Consider the following 26854-nt stretch of genomic DNA (forward strand, 5'->3'; position numbering starts at 1 on the left):
TTTCACATTGAGCTATATATTAGCCTACAGGGTTTGTTTACAAGATCTGGTTATTTGACAAACAAATTTGATGCAGTTGTATCTCTAGAGCCTTAACTGTTGGCAATGTGCATCTTGAGATGGGACAAAAATAAAAGCGAGACTAAAGTGTGCTAAAAAAGTCTCGAGTCCACTTAAATGTGACATATTTTTCCTTCAAACAAAGGAAATGCACTAAAACATATCAAGACTAACTCAGAGCAAAAATATATTGAGGATTTTGAGGCTTGCCATATCATTTTTCAATGAAGGTTTGAATCTCACATAGTTTAATGTAGTTTTTCGCAAACCTTTTAAAGCTAATCTGCCATTCAAGAAAATAAAACCATTTTATACACCTGCTACATCCTTGCCATGTGTTAGTGACCTAAACATTTGAATATATACATCTTCTGCACCATCCCTGGCTAGTCTTTTATGCTCCCTCTTTTTGCCTTTTGGAAACACTGGAGTAGATTTTCATAATATGATACTTTCTCTCATTTCTTCCATGCTTTGATGAGCAGTGAAATAGTTAACGATGTTGACATTTAAAGTAACATCACATGCATCCAAGTTAGAGCCAATTAAATTTATGCCATCTCATCTGAAAGCTATTGTTTCAAGCTTTCTGGAAACTTAGGTCAACATTGGTTGACCTGCATTGTTTATACTTGCTTCACATTTTGAAGATTTTCTTCACAATAACAGTTAGTAATTTATTGAAATAAAGAAAAAAAAGCAAGCAAGCAGTCTAAGACTATAGACAACAATTGAGAGCACTGCCTGTTGGTGTCCTTCTTCTTGTCCCCACACTTTTGGAAACTGTGGTTTAAAAAAAAAACCCCATGATTTTTTTAGCTGCGTGATTAGTTTGGATGAGATTGATTGGGATCATTTAATTTTACAGGCACAGATAAACAAACACAAACCATTTACTTATATTTAATTATTCACTATGTAATGTGGCTCTGTCTTAACTAGATAGTGAATGGAAGATCTAAAAACTGGATCTCCATGGTAATTAGTTTTGGTTACCTAGTACACTTATTGACAAATTACACAGCTATTTATGCTGTGTGTCAAAACTGCAAACAACGTAAAGTTTAAACTGAAATAACCTATGATCATTAATGATCTGGAGGATGGGGTGGATTGCACCCTCAGCAAGTTTGCAGATGACTCTAAACTGAGGGGAGTGTTAGATATGCTGGAGGGTAGGGATAGGATACAGAGTGACCTAGACAAATTGGAGGATTTGGCCAAGAGAAATCTGATGAGGTTCAACAAGGACAAGTGCAGAGTCCTACACTTAGGATGGAAGAATCCTATGCACTGCTACAGACTAGGGACCAACTGGCTAAGAAGTCATTCTGCAGAAAGGACCTGGGGGTTACAGTGGACAAGAAGTTGGTTATGAAACAACGGTGTGCCCTTGTTGCCAAGAAGGCTAACAGCATATTGGGCTGCATTAGTAGGAGCATTGCCAGCAAATCGAGGGAAGTGATTATTTCCTTCTATTCTGCACTAGTGAGGCCACATCTGGAGTATTGGGTCCAGAGCCTCCTCCCGCCCTTCTTTACTCCCTCCCTCCCCCCCCTCCCCGAGAAAGGATGTGGACAAATTGGAGAGAGTCCAGCGGAGGGCAACAAAAATGATTAGAAGTCTGGAGCGTATGACTTATGAAGAGAGGCTGAGGAACTAGGCTTGTTTAGTCTGCAGAAGAGAAGAGTGATGGGGGATTTGATAGCAACCTTCAACTACCTAAAGAGGGTTCCAGAAAGGATGGATCTAGGTTATTCTTAGTGGTGGCAGATGACAGAACAAGGAGCAATGGTCTCAAGTTGCAGTGTGGGGAGGGGGTCTTGGTTGGATATTAGGAGAAACGTTTTCACTAGGAGGGTGGTGAAGCACTGGAATTGGTTACCTAGGGAGGTGGTGGAATCTCCATCCTTAGAAGTTTTTAAGGCCTGGCTTGACAAAGGCCTAGGCAGGGATGATTTAGTTGGGGATGGTCCTGCTTTGAGCAGGGGGTTGGACTAGATGACCTCCTGAGATTCCTTCCTTCCAACCCTATGATTCTATGATCAGTCAGCACTTTAATATCAGGCTGATCATGTATTTGTCAAACTGTATCTATTTGACTGAATCATGAATTTGACCGAATTGTGCGGTAAGTGTGAGCCAGCCCTTAGTCTTTAGGCCTTGTCTACACTGTACAGGCTTTGCTGAACCAGCTGTACCAATATAGCTATACCAGCAGAGCTGCCTAGTGTAGATGCAGCATATGCCAACAAGAGTTTTTCTGCTGGCACAGTAACACTACCGGTATGTCTACACTGCCAGTGGTACCACCAGCAGTGCAGGATCGATTTTGCAGATTCAACTGAGTGGCAGGGAAGACTTGCTCAATCAAACCTGGAAGTCGACTCTGTTAATCCATCCCAGCAAGAAGCTTAGCGCTGCATTGACAGGACGGCATTTCCCATTGGCGCAGTGCAGTGGAGACACCATGGTAAGTAGATGTTAGGAAGTCAACGGGAGATACTCAAGTTACTGTACGTAGCTTGCATATCTCCTATCGACTGCCGCCCAAATCTGTGGCCACTGTAGATCAGGCCTACCTCCCTGAACAACATTAGCTATGTTGACAGAAGCACTTTTATGTTGGCGTAGTTGCATCTACGTTGGGAGTTTTACTGGCAGAGCTGTGTTGGCTAATGGGTGTGGTTTTTCACACTCCTGACTGACATAGTTATGTTGACAAAACTTTGTAGTGGAGGCCTGACCTTTGTCTGGAAGGGGCTAGGAAAACTATAAAGATCTTGGCTATGTCTACACTGGACATAGGATGCATAGTGATGCAGTGCAATAACTCTCATCCCAAAATGGTTCAACTCTGTCTACCCTAGCACCTCAATCTTTTTAACATCAGATGAGGGGAGGCCGGAAGAATCTGTGGTTGACAACCATTGTCAGCTTAAGGGGGGGAAATAGAAAAGCACAAGGAACCACTCACCACATAATTTACCTTAAAATGAAGAAGCAAGAGAGGAGACAATGGAGGAGAGAATTAGAGTTCTCCAGTCATTTACATGCCATCATCTAAACATAACAATAAAAGCTTCTTATCTTATTCAAAATGTCAGAATACAAGGCCAAATGCGGATGTCTTTACATAGTCAACATTCTCATTGAAGTCAATGGGAGTGTTGCCTGAGTAAAAAAGGAGCAGGGACCTCATGATTTGCTGCTTTTCTTTTAATAGCCATTGCTACACATGCTAAGTATATTTGGCACATTGAGTGATTCAGAAAGAAGCTATTCTGTAGTATCAATGATTCTTTTTAATGAGGTATAGTTATAGGCTGATTTATGAAGTTCTCTTGCTAGTTTTCATTTAGTGGGTTCTAATTTAAGAACAAGGTAATTTGCATTCTAGAAGTAAAACAATGTTTATAAGGGAAAAGAGTAATCACAAATCCCTCAGAAATGCACATAGGGAATTTTGGGGTAGTTCTTCCTAACATCAACAAAGAAATTGATTCCGGCAATGTTCACTGCCCTGTCTATTAAAATTCTACAGCAGACCCAAGAGAAACCATTACATTTACAGTTTTATTTAGTTTTCCATATTAGAATAGTGTTACCTTATCTCAGGAGTTTACTATAGGGAGAGACAAAGGGAAATTTCTGCTTCAGTTTTCTGATATCCTTGTGACCTCCTCATGGGAGATCCTATGCTCTCTGTTAAGTGATACAACACATGCCTGAGTGGGTTGGTCATCATTTCAACTGCTGCTCACCACTTTATAGTCCTAGCAGGGATTCTGATCACAGTATCTCTAAAACTAGCCACTTCCTTTGTTCACTGCTGCCATTCCTATCAGGCAATTCTCAGATGACCAGTATTTTCTCTCACACACTGAGAATAGCACCCTTTATAAAGCAGTGCATATATATCAGTAGAGATGTTACAGCCAATTTGCAGTGCACAAAGTAAAACCCCAGACAGGAAGGGCTGGAGCAGACAGGGAACCTGGTCTATGATTAGGATTGAAGCTGGCAGAGGACCAAGGTTAGAGTTGGGGGCTGGCAATAAACCAGAATCCATGGTAAGAAGCATAGCATAGGGAGTGGTAGCTGAATGGGCAATACTTATCTGCTATATATAGCAGAGGCCTAGCTCTGCTGTAGTTAAGGTTGAGCATCACTTTCTGTTGAAAGGTGGGCTCTTCTAAGTGATCTTAAAGATGTATGGATTATCTTGAAATGTGATGTACCTCCTGGGAGTGCTGGGTAATCCAAGTCTGAGGTCCTTTGAACAAGGAGTTCCTAAGATATAGCCCTCCTTAAAAACTCAGAATTTTACAAAATCACCTGATTCTTATAATGTTTTTCTGCCCACATCTGGGCCTCAAACTATAGCTGTGATCCTCCCCGGAGTGATCTTAGTACCTTGGGATTTATCTCCATTACTGCATGGCACTCCCTGCTACTTTGTGGAGAAGTTATTCTGGGGCGCACCTCTCCCTGGGCCTCCCACATGAGCTGGGATCTCAGGGCCCTGCCCAGCTGAGGGGATCTGAGCTCCTCTCACTCTCCCCCATGTGAACCAGCATCTGGGAGAGCCCTGCCCACCAGGGACAGTGTGAACCCTTCTTCTTGCCCCCTATGTAGGAACCAGGAACTGAGGCTCTGCCCCTTTGGGGGAGGTCTGAGCTCCTCTTCCTGCCCCGTTTGTGTGACCCATGATCTAAGGGGCTCTATCCCTCTGCAGTGTCTGAGCTCTTCTCCCTGACCCCTCCAGTGAGAGCCAGGATCTGGGAGGTGCCCCTCTGGTTGTGGAGCTGGGAAAAGACATGCTTGCTGCATAGCACAGGTTCATCAGCACTGACAGCAAAGCTGCGTATATGTGCTCTACACTCAAACCCTGCATCTACTTTATAGAAACACACTTTCTAAATTTTAAAACCCCTCTACCACATATTACAACTCCTTCACCCTTATCCACAGGATTTCATCTAACACTTACCTATCATTAAACACACAGACCACTCTCAGATTCCACCTCCCCGCTGACAATCCCTTTGGCAAGATGACCCCGGTGCACCACTGACAACCTGCAGAACTCAGTGCTAATATGAGGAATATTGGGTCCCTCATGGTACACAGGCTCTCTTTCCTTTGCTCACACACACAGGGCAGGGGGATGCGGGGAGAGGGGCTCAGACACCTCCCCAGGAGGAGCAACCCCCCAGATCTCTTCATATCACAATCATAGCTCTGCCAAGCTTCTCCAACTAACCCCTCCAACATTCAATACAGCTACATCTAAACACAGTGAATGCAGCTGAAGTGCATGTAGATAATTCCTAGTGGGTATTGCCAGCTCTGGGTGGGGAAAAGTTAAGGTCGCACTGGCATGTATCTTAACTCTGTATTACCTAGTTTTCAGATATTTAAGGTTGTATTATCTTAGCTCTTTATTTCCTGGTTTCCAGTGGTTTGACATTTAGCTGAGCTAGACGTATTGGAAGTGCGTGAGGCACCAGAGGACAACCTCAACTTCATTAAACAAATTTCTGGGCATTTAATTTTGTCTTGCTAGCTTACTCAAACATTCCTAAAGCCATTATTTTATGACATAATTCACAATTTCACATCATGCAGGGATGGATGGTTCAGAGGACTGACCCACTGCAGACCTTTTCACAGAACTGAATTCAGATCAGATCAGGAGGGATGGAAAATCATTGCCACATGACAGCTATTCAGTGTCCTCCCTACATACAATGAATTTCAGTCCTGTTACACCTCACAATTTGCAGGCAGTTCCAGATGAACTAAGAATTGAATGGAGACTCATAGGACACTGAGAACAAACTTATACTACTGCTTTTCATAACTACAGTTGCTCTGTGATTAAACAAATTTTGTGAATCTAGGAATCACTTATCAGTTATTTTGTCCAAAATTCACCAAACACGTATTATTTTTATTGTATTATTTTTAGTATGAAAATGCTTGCCATTCAGTGCAACAAGGTATATTCAACAGGGGATAAAATCATCCCTAGTGGGAATGGTTTATCACAGAAGAGAATTAATTCCATCAGAGAAAGCCCCATACCACTCCCCTGACCCAAATGTACGCAAATAGAAACACTGTGAATATGGTGGTGATAGCTATGTGATTAATCATGGAACCATGTGATAATCAATATACAACATATACGTGGAAGTGATAGCTCTGTGATAAATTGGAGAATAATGTGATAACAATATGAACCACATTCCTGTACAATTTATCACATACCCATGATTTCATCACTTGCCCACTATTCCAGCTCTCTGAAACACCAACAGCACACCACTTGGCAATATCAAACAACCACTAGATTTAAAAATTAACTTATCCTTGAAGTATTTCCTCCTCCACCCAATGCTGAAATTGTCCCCAAACTCACCCTGACTCCTGGTCCAAGACATGCACGATTTTATACTAAGCCAGTAACAGGTTTTTAAAATGTTGTGACTTTAAATTCCAATATCTTGTGGCCCTGCAAGGCTAGATGAAAGAACATATGCTTTATACCATCAGAAATGGGAGATTTCCTGGCTCCTCCTCCTATGGGACCCAGTTCCTAGCTCTGAAAGTTCTGATATCAGATTTTAATGCCATGGCAATTCCTAAGATAGGGGGAGTGGTAGATACCCTGGAAGGTAGGGATAGGATACAGAAGGACCTAAACAAACTGGAGGATTGGGCCAAAAGAAATCTGATGAGGTTCAACAAGGACAAGTGCAGAGTCCTGCACTTAGGACGGAAGAATCCCATACACAGCTACAGACTGGGGACCGACGAGCTAGGCAGCAGTTCTGCAGAAAAGGACCTGGGGGTTACAGTGGATAAGAAGCTGGATATGAGTCAGCAGTGTGCCCTGGTTGCCAAGAAGGCTAATAGCATATTGGGTTGCATTAGTAGGAGCATTGCCAGCAGATTGCGGGAAGTGATTATTCCCCTCTATTCGGCATTGATAAGGCCGCATTTGGAGTATTGTGTCCAGTTTTGGGCCCCCCACTACAAAAAGGATGTAGACAAGTTGGAGAGAGTCCAGCGGAGGGCAACAAAAATGATTAGTGGGCTGGAGCACAAGACTTATGAGGAGAGGCTGAGGGAACTGGGCTTGTTTAGCCTGCAGAAGATAAGAATGAGGGGGGATTTGATAGCAGCCTTTAACTACCTGAAAGGGGGTTCCAGGGAGGATGGAGCTAGGCTGTTCTCAGTGGTGGCAGATGACAGAACAAGGAGCAACAGTCTCAAATTGCAGTGGGGGAGATCTAGGTTGGACATTAGGAAAAAGTTTTTCACTAGGAGGGTGGTGAAGCACTGGAATGGGTTACCTAGAGAGGTAGTGGAATCTCCATCTTTAGAGGTTTTTAAGCTGCGGCTTGACAAAACCCTTGCTGGGATCATTTAGCTGAGGTTAGTCCTGCTTTGAGCAGGGGGTTGGACTAGATGACCTCCTGATGTCCCTTCCAACTCTATGATTCTATGATTCTATGTTTAGAAAAGCTACTTTAGTTATTTTTCAGAAGTGTTTTACATTTAATTGTTCTGATTTTGCTTTGTCTCTGAGCCTTGTACATTTGGACTCATGGTAGCTAATTCACTAGACTTTTCAGCTGGATTGATAAAAATAACCCATCCCAATATTAAAAAAAAGGTCTCCAAAGCATCTCTAAAAGAGTGTTTCTCCGACGTATGTGGCACATGGATGTGGTAATATGGTAAAAAGGCTTTATCACAGCACTTGTTAGAGATAACCTTCCTAACTTACTTTAAGGCTACATCTACACTATGAGGTAGGGGTGTAATTCCCACCTCACATAGACATACTCGCACTAACTCTCATTGAGCTAATGCACTAATAATAGTCAGGTGGCTGCAAGAGTATGGACAGCAGCATCGGTGACAGGAGCTAGCTGCCCCAAGTACGTACCCACAGGGTTCAGGTGGGTTTGTACTCAACGTGGTTAGCCTGCGCCCATGCTACCATGGTCACACTACTATTTTTGTGTGCCAGCTCAGATGAGAACTAGCGTGAATATATGTACACAAGCTGGGAATCATACCTCTAGCTCAGAGTGCAGATATAGCCTAAATGTCTTCTATTTACTCTTCCTTTTTCCCAACTCTTCCTGTCTTTTTTCTCTCATCTTCTATCATTCCTTCCTGACTTTGACCTACTCTTGTCTCTCTACCCCTTATGATCCCTGAATCTACTCACTTTTCCATCCATTCACCAGACATCACCAGCAATGCTTTGTTAATCTCAGCTCCCAGAACTGTCTCTCTCTTTGCAACCCCAGAAATTGGATACTATAATGATAGGAAGCCCTAAGACACAACAGAAATAGTTTCCTTTCTCAGAGATAACATTTAGCGTGCTGTTCTGTTGAGCTCAGGACAGCAGCAGAAAGCAAAAATATGGCTGCCACTGTCTCATTGTGCAGAGGAAGGAAGCCATCCCCACATCTCTAACTCATCCTCTTTTGAAGTGGAATAGGACATGGTAAAGTGATGGCCATTTTGATCTCACATTCCCTAGTCCAGTGAGAAGGAAGATAAGGCCTTTCTTTCTGATGCCAGTCATGTTTCCTGCTCCCCATGACTAAGCTGAGCACAGAAGAGGAGCACAGAGTTAGCGGTAACACTGAAGATTCCCAGGAAAGTCCCCAAAGAGCCTCCAGAGCCACAGTCTACAGTTCAAGAACACCCAAAAAATAGAGAGCTTTAGCCTTTAACTCTATTGAGTCAGCAGCTATCATGACCACTACATTCATCACTACACTTTCATCTGGTCAGCAAAAGTTTCATATATTGAATTAGAGCACCTTCTCTTTTAATCAAAGCAGTGGAAATATTTGTAACCTCTAGATTTCTGCCTGCAAATCAAAAATAGGCAACTTTGAAATGTAAAATACGAATGCACTAGCTACTCAAATTTCTCTTTGAAAAGAGGTAACATTATCGAGCTACTAGGTAGTTTCTAATATATAAAACCTTATATATTTTCCTCGTATTCAGTGGTTTGATGATAGGTGCTCTCACCCTCTAAAAATCTGGCCTATTTAGCGTGTTGCAAGTTGGCCCCAAATCACTTGTCCCTTTTGAAAATCATGCCTACCATTTCTCTTAGTTCTAAGATAATTTACAGATAGATTCCGAAAGAAATCACTCTCTGAAAATTGTTGGAAATTTCCAGTCAGAACAGGAAATATGCAGAACGTATTAGCTCAATAAAGGCAGAAGTTGACTTTGTAACATACCTAGTTTAACAATCCATGGCCACATATACACCCAAACACCACAGTTGTCAGTTAATGCTTCCAAATGTGGCCTCACAAGCACACACACACACACACAGATGAATTTCAACATATTGGAGAGGTGGATCAAACTTTAAAGTGTAAATCTTACACTGTTTTCTCATTAATATGAAATCACACTATATTTTTCTGCTACAAATTCCACTGTGCATATATTTCTTTCAGTTTTAGCCCCAATTAATCTCTATGTAGCATTATGTGGAATATAATTTCACATTGTGAGACATGGTGCAAAACCATGTGACTCTAGAATCATTCTAGAAAGACACACTTTTTTTACCCCATCAGTATTTTCTTTAGGCTTTTGTTACCTGTACAGAAAGAACCCACACTTTCTGGGCTGCCTTAACTGAAATGATCTGTGAGCAGAGCGAATGAGATTTGCAAGATTTGTTTCTGTTGTCAATATTAAACTTCATATGCCTTGCTATCTAGAGAATGTGTCGTATTTCTCCTAAATTGAAAAGAGGCGGCTTCTGTCTTATTGTTGCAATTTATTAAGGGCAAACAATCTGGGGCTTATAATAGACCTGTAGGCAGAACAAAGCCCTTGTCAAATGGAAGGGGTGACTGCTCAGCTGGGTATCATGTAAATGTGCAAAAAGAACTGTTCTGTTCAAAGACACTAGACATGCTTTTTAAATAAAACCTCTCTCATATAATTGAAAAGTTGCCATTTAATTGTTGTGTTGGAAATGGTAATTAAAAAAAATTAGCTCAAAAAATAGAGCTGCAATTGTATATTTTTGTAAGGTCTCATGCTAACAAACAAAAACTCATATGTCACTTAGGTTTGTATTAGATCTCTGAGTATTATATGAACCTAAAAAGGCAGCTCCATTCGCATTTTAGATAATTGTGTTATGTAAGTTAGGATAAGTTCATTGACTGATCTATTCATCTGGATAGATTGTTTGAACCTTATCTGATGCAAGTCATGTTTTTTTAATAAAACAGGTCATTTTGACTATTACTTTGACAGACACTTGTGTCTCAAAAACCAAGTCGATTTCTCATTCTGCAGTTCATTTAAGATTTCTAATTATGTGACTCCTTTGCAAGGATTGAAATTAAGATGACAGATAAAAGATAACAATGTAATAGGCATTTTGCATGCAGTGGTTCACTTGGGCCGAAAGAGATTTTTTCCTCATCTTCCTTTCAAAATAGATAATCAGGACAGTGTCATCAATTAGATTTTCACTTTAACTTTTCCTAATGTTTCTGGACTTTATTACTTGGCAAAGACTATTGGGACAGATTTCTTTATTTTTTCCTCTGGCCTAAAACTCAACCCCCCCACTTCCCAAACTGTTACCACCGAAGAGTTTATTAAATGGTTGAAAAAGACAGCTGGTCCCACCATCTGTTAAAATTTTTCAGGGGCCAAATGAAACAGGTTACACATTTAGCCATGCCAAGTCTTCCAATACCCCCTTCCTCTCACAGCCTGTGGAGGGCTAATCTGAATTTCACGCTCTGATTTTGCTATTGCTATTGCTAATGTCTGAGCTTCTTATGTGTGCTTCTCATAGTTGCTTATATTACTTCCCTTTTCAGTAACAAAATCTACCCTCTCCTTTTAACCAAGTTCATTTGCAATCAATGGAATACTGGTTCTATAGTTTCCTTTGCAGCAAATACTGTACCCTGAAGGAAACCCACAGAGAACTAATATCTGACTTTTTGGAGCAATAGTGAGGACCAGGAGTACATTTCTGTTGTTTTGGAACCACTTTTCTATAAATGCTAATGGAGGTAATTCACATGTGCCAACAAAGACAGTCTGCAACACACTGCAGGTGTGAGGGGGTTGAAACAAAAGGGATGCTAACCCTAATGGTATTTCTTGTCATTAACAATTCTTTGATGTTCACACTCGAGGCTTCTTTTATCTTGTAGTTTTTCAGCCATCTATGTTAACATGTAGTGTAACTGAATCTTTTTTCCCCCTAGCCTTTAAAGACATCTGCAAAATGTTTATGCTAAGTTAGTTTCCATAGCATCTTTCAGTAACACACAGTGAAGCAGAATGAGATAAAGCTTGTAAGGTTATTATTAAAACATCAGTAAGTTCCGATCATTAAGTTGAAGAACCAAATCAATAAAAAGGAGCACTTAATGTTACTGTAATAAGGATGAGTTTCTTGTAACAGGACTGTGGATTAACTTCAGTGTAAATGAAGTGATGTTTGTAATACAGCAGCTCTGATGATAAGAATAGTTTGTTTTACCTGCGCTCACTAAAAAATAATTTTTAAAATGTATTAATTAGATTAATAAGTTCCTGTATTAAAAACTTTTATAATAGAGCATATTTAAGGACATTTAGTTTTATAGAAGGGAGGGATTTCTCTACCACTAAGCAGGCAGTGGCATTCAGCCAAAGAGCTGGAGGTGGAGTTTCTCCACGTCCATCTGTCTTTTCATGACCTACAGATGGTAAAACAGTGTTTTTAAAAATGTACAACTCAGTATGATGACAGTAAAATGAAATGAACAATCAAAGCACAAAAGACATTGTTCTAAACTAATGCGCAGTATCTCCAAACAAATACTGTAGTAAAATGCAGTAGGGAATGTGCATGCTACGAACAGTGACAGTATTTTGCTCTCATTGCATCGGTCACATCCTGTTAGATCAAGTCCTATTTTATCACTGTATATTGCGCTACATTGCAATATGCTGTAATGTTAAACAGATAACAAAATCAACACCCCTTGCCAATCAATCTGCCATAAATCTGGATAGTAGCAATTGTTTTTCAAAATGCTCATAATTATATGATCAGCTATCAAAAATGAAGGTGTTGTGGAATCTCTATGGAGAATTTGCTTTTGTTGCTCTTTCAGAACTCCCTCTCTAATTGATTAATTTAGTCAACTAGTAATCTGTGCCTGGATAGTACGGTGGTATCTCTGAACTGGGATATACATACAAGGTTCTACCACTACCAATGCTAAATATCAAGATGTACGTAGTAAGCAATACCAAAGAACAACTATAATATTCATTATTTACCTGCTTTATAACTTATTTTACATGATGTATGAAGCCAAAATAATAACATTGCACTGAGTTTTATCTTGTTCCAGAGTTTAGGAGAACAAAATGATGGATTGAGTTACACTGTCACCTCTGTTTATTGCACAGCATAAGGCAGGCTCAGAAACATTTATGAAAATGAAGAATATTGCATTATCAGCAATTTCAAAAAAAGAAAATGTAGTTATTTTTTATTTTTGTATTATACTAGTGCCTAGAAGTGCCAGTGATGGAGCTGGGCCCCATCGTGCTAGGCCTAGTACAAACACAGAACACAAATACAGTCCCTGCTCCAAACCGTTTACAATCTAAGTGGGAAATGTTCTGTGATATAGGTCTCTATATAATCTCCCATCTTAAATTGGGTAAATTTGTGCTTATAAGAAGGAAGGCATACTAACACAGTCAGATACTGCATAAATTTCCTCACACGGTTGTGCCAAAGCCCCTCATTCCTAATCTATATCATCCCTACAGTTTCAGTCCTGGACCGTGACACAGCACTGCTTTATCTGCTAATTCCTGATCTGTAACAATCTTGCTATTTCAGTCTTGGCTCCCATATAAACCCTGATAATAGACCTCAATGAGATTAGCAATACTTCTCTTATTCTAATCCCACACAGCCCTGCCAATGAGGCTTGCCACATCCCTGCTACTCCAATTCTGGGCTTCTCTTGAGCAGAGATTCCAGCTGTGTCATGTAATGTGGCTTGTGATCAGGTTTTGTGATATTGGCCGGTATCATCAAAAAACTGGAATGAGGCCATCAAACTTATTTGCACTTGTGGCCTTGGTCAGAATTTGGACCCAAGTCTCCTTCAGAAAAAGGCAAATATATTAATTTGTGGGCTCACTTAGTACCTATCTGTAGAACAGTTAATAGCACTTTACAATTGCATTAGAAATTGTTGCTTAAATTGTGTAATAGTTGTACATTCTCCACAGCTGAATAGCAACGAGGCCTGCTAAGCAAAAGAATGAAATTTAATCCAGTCTTGGCATGGACAACTAACATATAGAACCTGGTTTCTGGAAACATAACAAGTGGTTTTCTCACTAATTTGCTTTTATGGCTTCCAACACCATGGTATCTGAGTGCTATAGTAAACAGGCTGATGATGACAGATTGCATACACATTTGTTGTTCAGATGGGTGTTGGATTTACACTTATGACAAAATGAATTTCTAACAATTCTTAAGAAGCTGCAGAGAATGAGTCTAAGATTCAATTTGTATTTACAGGTAAAGGGGTGGTAACTTTTACCCATCCTGCCCTCAGGCCAGCCCCAAGGGAATGGAAAGACTCTCACAGGCATGGGTTTTAGATCAGGCCCAAAGGATTGCTCTCCAGCACTTTGGTCTGAGAGGCACACTGTTTTCATAAAGCTGGGAATCTTGCTTTGTTGATGAGAGGTGACTTTTTCTCCTGGCTGAACATTCTACCACAAAAGCTCCACAGAGCGTCCTATCTTAAAGAAAAAGAGTGCCCACAACATTTGTTTTCAATGCTAACAGCAAGATATTAGATTACTGAAAATTGTTTATTGCCAGGGCTGAAAGATGGGCAATGAGTATATTTACTATCACACAGTAAGAAGTATTTTTAATCACATGTATTCATTTGTATTTGAGTCATTCTGATAAACAGGAGATATTCTAAAATGTCAAGGACTGGAGGTCTTTCTGATTTATCCCATTTTAGGGAAGAATGGACTTTTAGGAAATAGAAAGGGCAGTATAAAGCCCCGTGTTTGGCCTTAATTATTTAGGTCTCCATTAATACTTTTACAATGTAATACAATAGTAATTTATACCTACAACTTTTATACAAGCAGAACTCTAAGTATTTGATAATAACACTTCTCTTTTCACCTTTGGGGCTGAATCTGATCTCACTTACACCAGTTCCACTCTGGTGTCACTTCACTGATTTTACTAGTTACTGTTGATTTATAAAACTGTGAGGTCAGAATTAGACAGTTAGAATCTGAGCTCCAGTAAACAATTTCCCCTATAGAATCTAACCAGGGGCTTGTCTACATAGCCCCACAATTTGGACTACAGGGATGTGAATGGCAGTGCACACTGAAGTGCTGTGCTGTAATTCCCCCCTTGTGGATGCTGTGGGCACGAATGAAAAGATTCCAAGTTTGCATTAATGTAAGCCTCTTCAAACAGGATTACATTCATGTGAACTAGGACCCTTTTAGTTCAAGTCGGCAGCATCCACACAGGGGAGTTACAGCACAGCACTTCAGTGCACAGTCGTGCAAATGGTTAAACCATAGCCATGCCCAAGTGTAAGCATAAAATCTTTTAAAGTTTAGGAAGACAGAATTTGCTTTTGCTTAGATAGCAGTTTCCAAGCACCCTAAAAGCATTGGTTGGTTAAGCCAGATAGGTAGGCTATTAGTGTTGTTATCATCATCATCATCACATTTTACACATGTGAAACTGAGTCACCAGAAGATACAGAGGAAGTCAGTGGAAGAACTGGTGACACAACCCAGATCTCCTGATCTCCAGCCCTCTTCTTTAGCCGCAAGACTACCTTTTCTCTCCCCATCCCTGATATCACTATCCTTTCCCCCATATTATGTGTCTCCTGACTAGGACCAAAGAAGAAACTGTTGTACGGATTCTGTTTCCCGTTCCAAACTTCATTTTTGACAAAAGTTATGCTTAGTTAACTATACTCACTTATATGAAATCTGTAGCTTCTTCTCAATATCTGTTGGCTCATGCAGGATTTCTTGTAAGTGAGTATAGGGCTGAGCTCTGGGACCCTCTGCCCTCACAGGTCCCAGAACTTGGGCTTCAGCCCAAGCCCAAACATCTCCATAGAAATTTTTCAGCCCTGCGAGCCCAAGTCAGCTGACCTGGACCAGCTGTAGGTTTTTAATCCCTGTATAGACATACTCTTAGGGGCCTGACTCACCACTATACACAATTCATTTTTTAAAGTGGGTGCAAATGTAAAGTGGATGTAATTTATGCCTAATCTAGGGTCACTTTATAGTGCCAGAGTGGTATAAATGGGCTTTAGTGTCAATGAGAAGCAGGCTGAAAATGCACAAATTAGAGGCACTGTTGTTTAAAATTAATCCCCAGATGCTTATTGTGCTTTTTTTGTCAGCACCAGGAGGAATTTTCATCCCAATATAATAGGAAGGCAGAAATTTTCCTCGGCATGGAACTATTCCTGCTCCCATTGAAGTCACTGGGAATTCTGCCATAGAGGCTCCATGTTGGGATTTACCTTTCATTCAACCCATTTTGCCTGAAGATAAGTTCTTCTTATTTATTACACATACTGTCTAACAAAATCTTTCAACTAACTAGTTCACAGCAAGACTTGTATTCTGTGTACACTGAAGTCCCTCTAGGTTGCTGGTATCAGATATCAGCTCACCACGGCTGCTCAGCAACAGAGAAAAGGTTTCCCTCTAGTTTTCTTTCACCAGTAATCTCTCTCTTCCACTCTCTTTCTCTACATATATATATATATATATAATTAGAGCTGTTTGGAAAATGGAATTTCCATTCCACTGGAAGTTCCAACATTTTGAAATTTGTTTTCATTCTGAATCAGAACAAAAAGCTGACATTTCAAAATTTTGGAAAGAAAATTTGGAAAATTTTTGATTCAGAGCTATTGAAACATTGAATTTAGATAAAGTAAAAATGTTTTGTTTCAATAATGCAAAAACATAAAATATTAAATACATTATTATATTATATAATATTAATATTAACATTTTAAAAATATACATCAAAACGAAATGAATTGAAATGACAAAGTGAAAACAAAATGTTTCAAATTACTGAAATAACATAGTTGAAATGATTCATTTGGACTTTTTCCCATTGTAAATTTTGTTAAAATTGACATTTTCCAGTAAAAGTGTTTTGATTTTGACAAAACTGAATTTTGTAATGGAAAACTTCTGTCAAAAAATTTTCTACTTGCTAAATATATCACCTTTCTTGATATCTTTTTCTTGTATCCTTTTCCCCTTTTCTTTATGACACCGGATGACAAACGTATGTCAGCTATATAGCTGCTGGAGAATTTGGATTGGGTTTCCTAAACATTCAGAACTAACTGTTTCAAACTCATTTTTATATTTTTATCTGTAACTGTGAAAACTCAATCCATCAATCAAACTTATAATAACCTATAATATAATAAAATAATGGTGATTATATAAAGATATCCATTAATTTCCTTCCAGATAACTCAGACTCCTCTTATATTTACATTTTTGAAATACTGTGATACCTGTGTTAATGGACACCTGTCTTAAATGACAGACGTACATCAACTGCAAGCATTTTACAATATTAAATTATCTTTATTAAGTGACCTCTCCACCCCTAAATGTGAGCACAGACTGCACAAATATTGCCCCATTGTGCTAGGCACTATATAAATATACAGTAAGGGACTGCTCCAGCTCCAAAAGAGCTTACAACTGAAATAGAGAAGACTAGACAAGAGATGGAAGAAAGTAATTATCCCCATTTTACAGATGCAGAACTGAGGCACAGAGAGACTAAGAGTATGTCTATACTGACGGCGGCAAAGTCACTGCCATCAGATCGACCTATCTGGATCAATTGAGTGGTCAGTGAAGACCTGCTCAATCGATCCAGAAGTCGACCTAGTTAAACCACCTCCTCAAGTGGCATAGCGCTGCGTCGACATGAACGCAGTTTCCATCAGTGCAGTGCAGTGAAGATGGTGCGCAGAAGGGAAGCACTGCAGTCGACGGGAGTTACACAAGGTACTCTGCGTAGCTTGCGTAACTCCCGTCGACTGCCGCCGAATCGCCAAGTAAGTGTAGACCAGGCCTAAGTGACTCACTTGAGGTCCCAGACAAAATCTGTAATAGAGCTGGGAATTGAACCCAAATCTCCTGAGTCCCAGGCCAGTACCTTACCCACAAGTCCAACCATGGCCAAAAAGCCACATCTCAGATCAGCAGCAGCACTCAAGCTGGTGTTTCTCTGGTATAAACTCTAGAGAGGAGCTGGCAAGGTCCTCTCTGGGAAGCTTGACTCGAGAACCCAGAATTCATTCATTTTTCCCTTTGGTCCATCTGAACTTGGATCTGTTAACCCTTTGGTAACACTGCAAGGCCCATCTGTCCTCTCACATACTTGATGAGAAGACAATTAGAGGGGGACATTTTTTCAATTTACTGTTAGGAACATCAAGGATGAGGGTTAGCTATTTGTTGATCAATGGGGGATTGAGAAGTCCGTCTGTTCGGCTGGTTAGTGATATGAGAGTGCTGCGTTAGTTGTTGGAAGGACCCCAGGAGAAAAGGCTGAGCGTCTGTTAATGGAATGAAATATTCTATACTTCGAGAGAATACAATAATATAAACATCAGAATTGGAATATAATTCTGCATGTGTTTTGTTTGATCCCTGGGGTGCCGTAGCCTTGGCCAGTTCTTGACCTTCTGCTCAGCAGCTGCAAAACCCCAGCAGAGCTCTGCACTCATGGAACAGTAACTGAATCCTGAATTGGAATATTCAATTACCTCCTCACAGCCACTACAGAGATGAGCCTTGGACACGCAGCCCACCCTCTACCTTGAAGCAGAATCAGACTCTACCCTCCCATGTCCATATAAGGCAGTGGGGCCCCCATGGAGTTGATTTCTTCCCCAAGGTCCTTATGTGGGAGCAGGTTCAGCCAGGGAGACAGTGGGAGGGCTGAGAAACCTCTTCTCTCCCAGCAATGAACATGTTGAGAGCTCCCAAACAGCTGTCAGCTGGGAATGATGGGGTCTAGCCTCATGATGGATAGGATGCCACAGATCTTCCCCCCTGCAAAGATTCCCCCCCGGCCTGCAAGATTTGGCTCGGTATGGTGGCTCTTTGAAAAAGCAGCTTTTGTTCAGGACAGCAGCAATGTGAGACAGTGTTTCTTCAGTAGCAATGCAACACCCTGCCTCTTTCCCTCACTGTGAACAGAACAAGCCTAAACAAATGAAATCTGTCAGAGTCCATGTGACAGCAAAATCCAGCTCTTCAGCTGACTTCAGTGTAGCTACACCAATTCACAGCAATTGAGGATGTGGCATTAGCAGCAGAGCTCTGACATAGTAGTGTACATGTGCCCTAAACTGAGGGTGAAAAGGGGATTAACCTGCTGAGGTCTTTAAGCATTACCTATATGTAGATGTAGGGAGCAATATACATCTAGGGGAGGATGCAAAGATGGAGGCAGCTATAGTTGTGTCTATTGTGCACTGTATTATTATTATTATGAAACATTATTATTATGGTAGTGCCTAGATGCCTCAGCCACGTCGTTGGGACCCCATTACCTTGTTCTTCTGGTCAATATACAAACATGTAGTAAATGGGAGTCCCTACCTCAAAAAGTTATAATCTAGAAGACAATACACAGGTGGACAAGACAAAGAAGCAGGTGGGAAGGGAGCACAGGGTATAAAAGTAATAGGAAGAACAGACTTGCTGTGCGCACAATTCTTATCCAATCAGTCGAGTAATTACAACTCATCGCCTACCAGCCATTAGCAGATGGCAGACTGTAGTATAAAAATGCCTTCTGACATCAAATTCATTTTGAGAACATTAGTATTTGTATGTATTGGTGTTGCATGTGGAGATTAATTCAGCAACTAAAGAAAGGGGAAAACTGTAATTAAAGAGTTCTTAAAATATATATATATATATTTTGCATTTTCTGTTGTGCCGGGAAATAACTAAGATTTTCAGAATTAGCGTATTCACTAATGAGTACTTAATGTTGTAAATCTAATCATTTGCGGCCACCTTCTGCCATCTTCACCCACAATTAATAATACTCTATTCTGTAAGCAATCTCACTGGAATATGGCATAAAGTTCTTTAAAAAGAATGCCAAAGATCCAAGATTAGTAAATGCTTAGTAATAGAAAAAACAATTAAGTGTCTTCGTTGTGTTTTACAATTTAATGCCTTGACACAGCTTTCGCTGACCAGGGCCCCAATGCAGTAAAGCACCTAAACATGGGTTTAAGAGTTTTGTTGAATAGACCTGGAATTACTGACATGCCTAAAATTAAACATGGGCTTAAATGCTTTGTTGAGTCAGGGCCATATTCTGTATAGTTATAGAATTATATACATATTGGGTTTCTGATTTTTGTTCCCTGTTATATATGTGTAAAGCTTGGCTACCACCCAATAGTATACAATTGGTAACCTATAAGTAAACCGCATATGACAATAACATGGGTTACAGCCATATGTCCTGACTTTCTGCATTTAGAAATACATAAAACAACTTTTAAAACTGCTTTTTTATGAATGTCTTTGAGAGAGTAAAAATTGCACTGCGAAGAAACCACATACTTTTGAGGGTTCTGTGTCTTAAGTCAATATGGGAGCCCACACATTCATGTGACTTTCTTCAAGACAGTTTTATTTCCTCTTTAGACATCTCATAAATTCTAGCACTTTGAGCCTTAGCAAATTATCTCAAGAAAAAGTTTTAAATTATTTTTTCTTGAGATAGTAAAAAGGATGCTCATTCAAGGCAAATTTTAATGAGATGGAAAGAGGCTGGTGGGCATCCAAGAGATTCCTAGAGAGAAACAAACATCCGTCCATCATATTAATTATGAGCCATATTTGTACAACACTTTTGGATGTCACTAACTCATTTGCAGGTGCACACACATTCTAATCCAGAACTATCTGTACTTTAAATATTCAAACATCCACCCTCACATATTCAGTGTTCACCTTAATCCAAGGTCATGGCTCATTGCTTGCAGTGCTCTGGCCTTTGATCTCACCCGCCATTCTGTCTAGTTTTTGATGGAGACTGAAGATGAGAACATGAATGGGAAATATTAATTTTCAAAACTCTGAATTTTCCCTCTGAGCCTCCTATGCCGGACTGCAGGAGCAGCACTGCAACCACTAGAAGAAAGACTTGAAGCTTTTGCTAGACTCCCTGTCTGCCTCCTTTTCCTGTTCCAAAGCCTTAGGAAAGATTGAAGAACCTGGATATATTTAGTCTTGAAAAAAGAAGACTGAGGGAGGGGACCTTCAAATATATTAAGGGCTGTTATAAAAAGGACGGTGATTAATTGTTCTCCATCTTCACTGAAGATAGGACGTTGTTATGGCAGCAAAAGCTCTCGTGTAGATGCAGTTATATCAGTTATAAAGTCCTTTTTCTAGAATAGCTTCTTTTGTTCAGGAAACTGGTATAAGCTGCATCACCACTAGGATGGCTTGCCAGTACAGCTATATCTGTCAAATCCTTTCTAGTGGATCAAAAACTGTCTAGAAGACAGAAAGGAAAGAGTAAGATTAAATGGTCAATTTTCATCATTGTCTAAGGTTAACCAGTGAGCTACCTCATGGTTACATATTAAGTCCTGTGTTGTTTAATTTATTTATTAATGATCTGTAAAGGGGGCAAGTAGTGAGATGGCAAAATTTGCAGCTGATGAGAAGTTATTTAAGTTAGTTAGGACCATAGATGACTGTGAGGATCTTCAGAGAGACCTAAACCAATTAGGTAAATGGACAACACAATGGCAAATGGAATTCAGTGTCAATAAATGCAAAGTAATGCACATTGGAGAGGAGAATTTAAACTACTCAGACACCTTAGAGGGTTCTAAATTAACTGCATCAGCTCAAGAAAGGGACCTGAGTGTTATTGTACACAGCTCAACAAAGACCTCTGCTCAATGTGCAGCTGGGGGTAAAAAAGCAAACAAGATTTTAGGATGGGATAAGAAATGGGATGGCAATTCATACAGAGAATATTATAATACCATTATGTAAATCAGTGGTGTGGCCTCATCTGGATAATAAGAATGATCAAGTGCATTGAAAACTCTCCAATGAAGAGAGGTTGAAAGGTTTGGAATTGTTTCCTTAGAACAGAGATGAGTAAGAGGAGACATGATAAAAGAACACAAAGTTCTAAACACTGGTCTAAAGAAGGGAGATTGGGTCTTCTGTTCCTTCATCTCATAATACAAGAACAAGGGGATATTCAGTTAAATTAAAAGGTGGAAAATGCAAAACTGATACAAGAAATATTTTTTCATATAATGGGTAATTATACTATGGAACTCACTGCATCAGGAAATCATTGAAGCCAAGAGCTTAACAAGATTCAAAAAGGGGTTTGAGTATAATACGGATATCAAGAATATCTAGACCTATCATAATTAATGATATTATAATTATATAATAATAATTGTCTGGAAGGGACATTAAACCTCTTGCTTCAGGGTTTAAGGTAATACCTAAGTATTTGAGATTAGGATGAGACTGAAGTTGGGGTGCTGATCACACAACATCTGCCTACTGCAAGGTTTGTACATCCTGCTCTGAATCTTCTGGTGCTGACCACTGTTGGATACAGGGTATTGGTCTGCCATCCATGATGGACCTTGGGTCTGATCAATTACATGCTAAAGTTAGACATGCTTAAACCTCATGGACTTCAATGGAAAGCAATTTCACCCTAAATGAACTAAGATTCATAAAACCCCTGTGAGGCAAGGAAATGTTGTCCACATTTTGCACATGAGGAAACTGCAGCACAAAGAGATTAGATAATATATCTAAGATTACACAGATAGTAAATCTCGGAAGGGAACCAAGCTCTCCTGACACCCAGTCTTATGTTTTAATCAAAAGTAACTATAAAATGATATATTACATTATTTAGTATCAATTCCTTTTAAAAAAATGACTTTGTGGACTCTTAAATGTTTGGTAACTCTTCCAGGGAAAGGATGAACATTACTAAATTTGGGTTAAATGATCTCTCACTACATACTATTTTATGAGATAAATTCTGAGATACTCATTCAGCATTTGAAATGGTTTTACATGATGCTTTTTACTGTGTTAATTCTTTGTAGTTTAAAAAACCATATGAAGTTCTGAAAGACCTATATGATATATAATATTTTTACTATGACCCCAAATTATGCTGAACATCAATATAAAGTCCCAGTCTCAGTCCCGCAATTCTGTGTTGTTGGTTTAAGATTATAACCTGTTTTAGAAGGGATGTCTATTTAGGGCTGATCCTGCAAACACTTACACATATAAATAACTATAGACTTCAATAGGACTGTTTACATGAGTTAAGTTAAATGGGACTACTCAGGTGGGTAAGTGTTTACAGAATCAGAGTCTAATTTTGCAAGAGGCTTCTTTAGTTGTAATTATTTCTCTCTGTCTGTCTGTTTCTCTCTCTCTCACACACACACACAAACCAGCACTGATAAACGCATGCAATTACTTTTACCAGCATTAGACCAAAGCGTAAATGGTGAAGTTCAGCTGTGAGCAAAAGACACTCCTCTTGAGGAAAAAGAAGATGGAGGGTTGAGTGAGTTATCATCCTCAGTGATAGGTTCAACAGCTGATAATGATTTGTAATATTCATCCTCCCCATCAAGCACTTTGATTTGGCTGTGAAACAAAACACAGAACAAACTATTTTTATTAAGTAAAAAAATAAAAATTACAAAGTAGTTCCTCAAAATCTTAAGAAATATAACTCTATGGATGGTGAAATGAAAACACTGAAAAAGTGTTAATACAAGATGGGATGATTTTGTTAACAAGATGCAGCCTTTATACATATCTCTCAATCTTGCTGCCACTTTTTTAGTGTTTTAAATCTCTGTGGGAACGGAATGGCTCTGAGGCTTGGTAATAGGTCACAGAGCCTTTCATCTCTAGGTCTGCAGTAGAGTAAGACCAACTATTTGTAGCAAGTATTTTATTTGACAAATGTAGCATTTTTTTAATTGAAAAATTTCCACACAGACTTTGATATTTACAAATATGTTGATTATTCAGAATTGTTCAAACTCTATAGGCAAACATATTTTGTGAACTATGGGCCTGATCCAAAGGCAATTCCATTATCTTCTGTGGGTTTTGGATCCGGACCTATTTGATCCAACTGTGTCTTCAGCTTGCCATGATATATGATGGGACACCAAAGTCACACAGAGTTATTTCTTCTCCCTGACTGGGTGACAGAGTTTTATAAACTGGAGGAGGTTAACTCAAAGAGATACCAAGCCAACCATGCAAATAATTCTGGTTTGAATCTTCTCACAAACACTATTTGCATTAGTATCCACAAGACTATTTGCAGAAAACAAATAAGAAAGGGTCATAAATACCAATAAAGAAAATGTGGGGCTGTTACTGAATGAATGTTTATTAATATGTGTTAGCTGTATTCATCCAGCACTAGTTGCTGCACACATCAGTAATAAATGAAATTTGGGACTGTGGGATGGTGGCTTTTGTGAAACGCACCAGTGATCTCTGCCCCGGTCCTGGTGACAAGTGTCCACATACAACTGATAATAAATGGCACCCCTTGTGGCAGTCTTAGCCGAGAGCAAGTGGACAAGGAACAACCCTATCTAGGAAAGAACTCCCTTCTCAGTCTTCTCTTAGAACTGGTCCCTCCTGAGGTATGTTGAAGGATATTGCTAGGGTGGTGATAGGAAGCCTGCACAGCTTTTGTCCATGTTATGTCAGTTCTAGAATGGTGGGCTTCAGCCTCCAAGACTCTCAGGCCAGCATCTTTTACTATGACTAAATTCATTTTTAAAAAAGAGGAAGCTAAAATTTGCTTGAGTTGTATTGTGAGAGAGCTGGGGAGGATATTTTGTAAGCACCAGTTCTAGTATTTGCAGTCAGCAGTAGATACACATTTTATATTTGCTTCTGTAGAAAATGTCCAATGTCAATGCACAGAGATATGTTAATTGTTTATTTTTAGAAACCTCTCTAGAAAGTTTTGCATTTTCTGTAATATCACAAAGGACTTTTTCTGTTTACAGTTGCTTAGAACTAAGAAGACAGATATTTACCCAAGTTTTCTTGGCTTCCTCTTGCTCCCTTGATATTCTAGAGTTCCCTGTGGAGAGGGCCAAGAACACACAGTCAAAGCAAAGCAGCAAGTCGTTAATTTTTAATTCAAAGTGATTTTGTGTTGAATGCAAGCAGATGCTGATAATATCAGAAGTCACAGCATAATTTTTTTGATCAAAGGGCTCAAGTGAGCCTGATGAAGCATGCATCTTGCTCGTCTTTGATAAACCACATCAATTATTCACCGTGAAGGCAGACATCCTGACATGAAAGCAACAGATAAAGAGCATAAGCACATGTTCAAGACGAGAGCAAAAGAACGTGGGGGTGGGGCTGGAGGGACTGGAACAGGTATTAATAACCGAATTATTAACTGGAAACAAAGCCAGTAAAACAGCTTTATTGCCACTTTGAACTCACATTTAACTGGTTATAGTACATGTTGTCCTCAGGGCTATTCAGCATTTTGGGCTGCTGACATCGCCGACGAGGTGTTCTCAGCTTCTGTTCGAGACAGTTTTCTGAACCTACAGTAAGATAATGCAATTTAGTTTTAAGCCATGCCAGGTGCTGTGAACGTCTTTGCATATTTTAGACTATAAGCAGTCCTTTCTTCTGTTCTGTTGAGTCCTAGATTTATTAGCAAATCTGTCCTATTCTAAGTAGGTATACAGAAAGTTTGGGATCTTTGTTTTCTGTTTTGGAACTTAGTTCAAATGAGTTTTTAGATTAAATTTTCTCTTACAACATAATTTTATTCCTATATATACCCATAACATAGTTCCTTGTTTCTTTCACTCTTTATATTGACATATTTTGTTATCTAAGTAGGATAAGGTGCATTGTGACTAGCCAAGGACTAGTAGCAGCATCAGCATCAGCATCAAAACCGTTCATTTATGTTTACAGATGACAGTTATAAATCCCTTTGACTGATGAGAATTAGTTTTTTTTTTTACCATATAAAAAGCTACTTTTTTGTATAACAATCTATTTAATCAGAGAAATCAGTGCCATTTGAAATAATGTCTCCTTGAGTTAATTTGTGATACACTTTGAGCAAAAGTTGGTTAAAGCCATCTGGAACACACACAGTTTAAAGATGAGAAAAACATTTTAGAAGGGAGGATTTTGTAAAAAATATGGTTTGAGCTAGTGCTAACTCACAGCCTTTGTATTTTTGCTTTTTTCAAAACAGAATATTGTTCTGTGTAATCTATAAGAGTGATTCAGAGAAAAAACCTGATGGAAAGAACATAACACAGCACAATTAATTGACACTAAGAACAATTTTAAGGACAATTCATAAATATTATACTAATAGAAAACGAATCTGGGAATTCCTCTCTTTCCAAATAGATCATTCACACATACTGTTTTTGACCTTTCTAGTATCTGATTTTACCATGATTTTTTAAAAATAATAAATAACCTAATAATATTTCCAGTTCAAAGAAACAGGTGAATATTTAAATTTTAGTACAAACATTGAAGGAAAAATATTAGTTACATTACACTTGGATCCCACATTAAGAGTGAAATTCATCCCTTTCCAGAAGCCCAGCACAAGGTCCTCATTCTACTGAAGCCCCTTTGAAAACTTCAAAACTGAAGTCGATGGGGCTCTGTGCAGATGTGGCCCATTTGTAGGATCTGGCCCTTGATGATAACATAATTCTTTAAAGCAGGTTTGTGAAGTTCTCAGGTTCACAGACTACTGACTCCTGGGTTTTTCTGAAGTTTTTCCAGTGTTATCCCCACTTTGGGACACATCTTTGCCATTGTTCCAGATGTGAAGTGCCCATGGAAATCAATGAGAGTTTTACATAAAAACCAGTGTCAGGATATGGCCCTATGTCAGCAAAGATTCAACACTGCACTGAAATGTATCCTTTCTTTAAGGAATAGATAATTGTATTGAAAAGACCTTACATAAAGGTTCAATGGCATAGAATGCAATTATATTTTTTAAATAAAATCCTGCTTGCATAAAAAACAAAATCTCACAAACTCAAAGATTTAACAATCTGTTTTTTTTTTTTTTTTACCTAATTGCAGTAGCTTTTATAACTTGCCTGGTACTATGCAGAGTTCCCCTACTATTTATTTGTTCTTTATGGAACTTCACGCTTGAGGCAAATCAAACCCTTTGTTACCATTGTCCATTAATTACAGTAGGAAAAAGCCCATTATCCACATTTGCCTGTGGGTGCCTCCCTTTACTTGCATGGACTCAGTTCTACTCTCAGCTGTGTACACAGTACACAGGTGTAACTCCCACTATGTGACTGAGGGCAGAGTCAGGCTCAAAATCTTAAAGTTATTTGTTTGAAGAAATGAGCTCTTTACACCAACAACAAAATAACTCTCCAGTAATAAATTCATATTATTTGCTAAATATAATCCCAAAATCTTAAAATCTTGATGCTTTCCTAGTTCTATTCATTTTGCAAAGAGAGGTTTGTTGTTCAAGAGATTCTGA

The 26854-nt window shown here is 39.2% G+C and overlaps 1 protein-coding gene across 1 annotated transcript in view; it reads right to left on the reverse strand.

Moving 5' to 3' along the window:
- Positions 1–26854, reverse strand: part of MYO3B (myosin IIIB) — a 307358-nt gene that overhangs the window by 4002 nt on the left and 276502 nt on the right. The window contains exons 34-36 of the mRNA XM_067549868.1: positions 24793–24899; positions 24372–24418; positions 22772–22944 (exon numbers count right to left, since the gene is read on the reverse strand). Coding sequence (XP_067405969.1) covers positions 22809–22944; positions 24372–24418; positions 24793–24899 — 290 coding nt within the window. The 3' untranslated portion in view covers positions 22772–22808. The remainder of the gene's footprint in view (positions 1–22771; positions 22945–24371; positions 24419–24792; positions 24900–26854) is intronic.

This window comes from Emydura macquarii, unplaced genomic scaffold (genome assembly GCF_026122565.2).
Source record: "Emydura macquarii macquarii isolate MOO-44397 ecotype Brisbane River unplaced genomic scaffold, CSIRO-AGI_Emac_v2 contig_1253, whole genome shotgun sequence".
NCBI lineage: Eukaryota > Metazoa > Chordata > Testudines > Chelidae > Emydura > Emydura macquarii.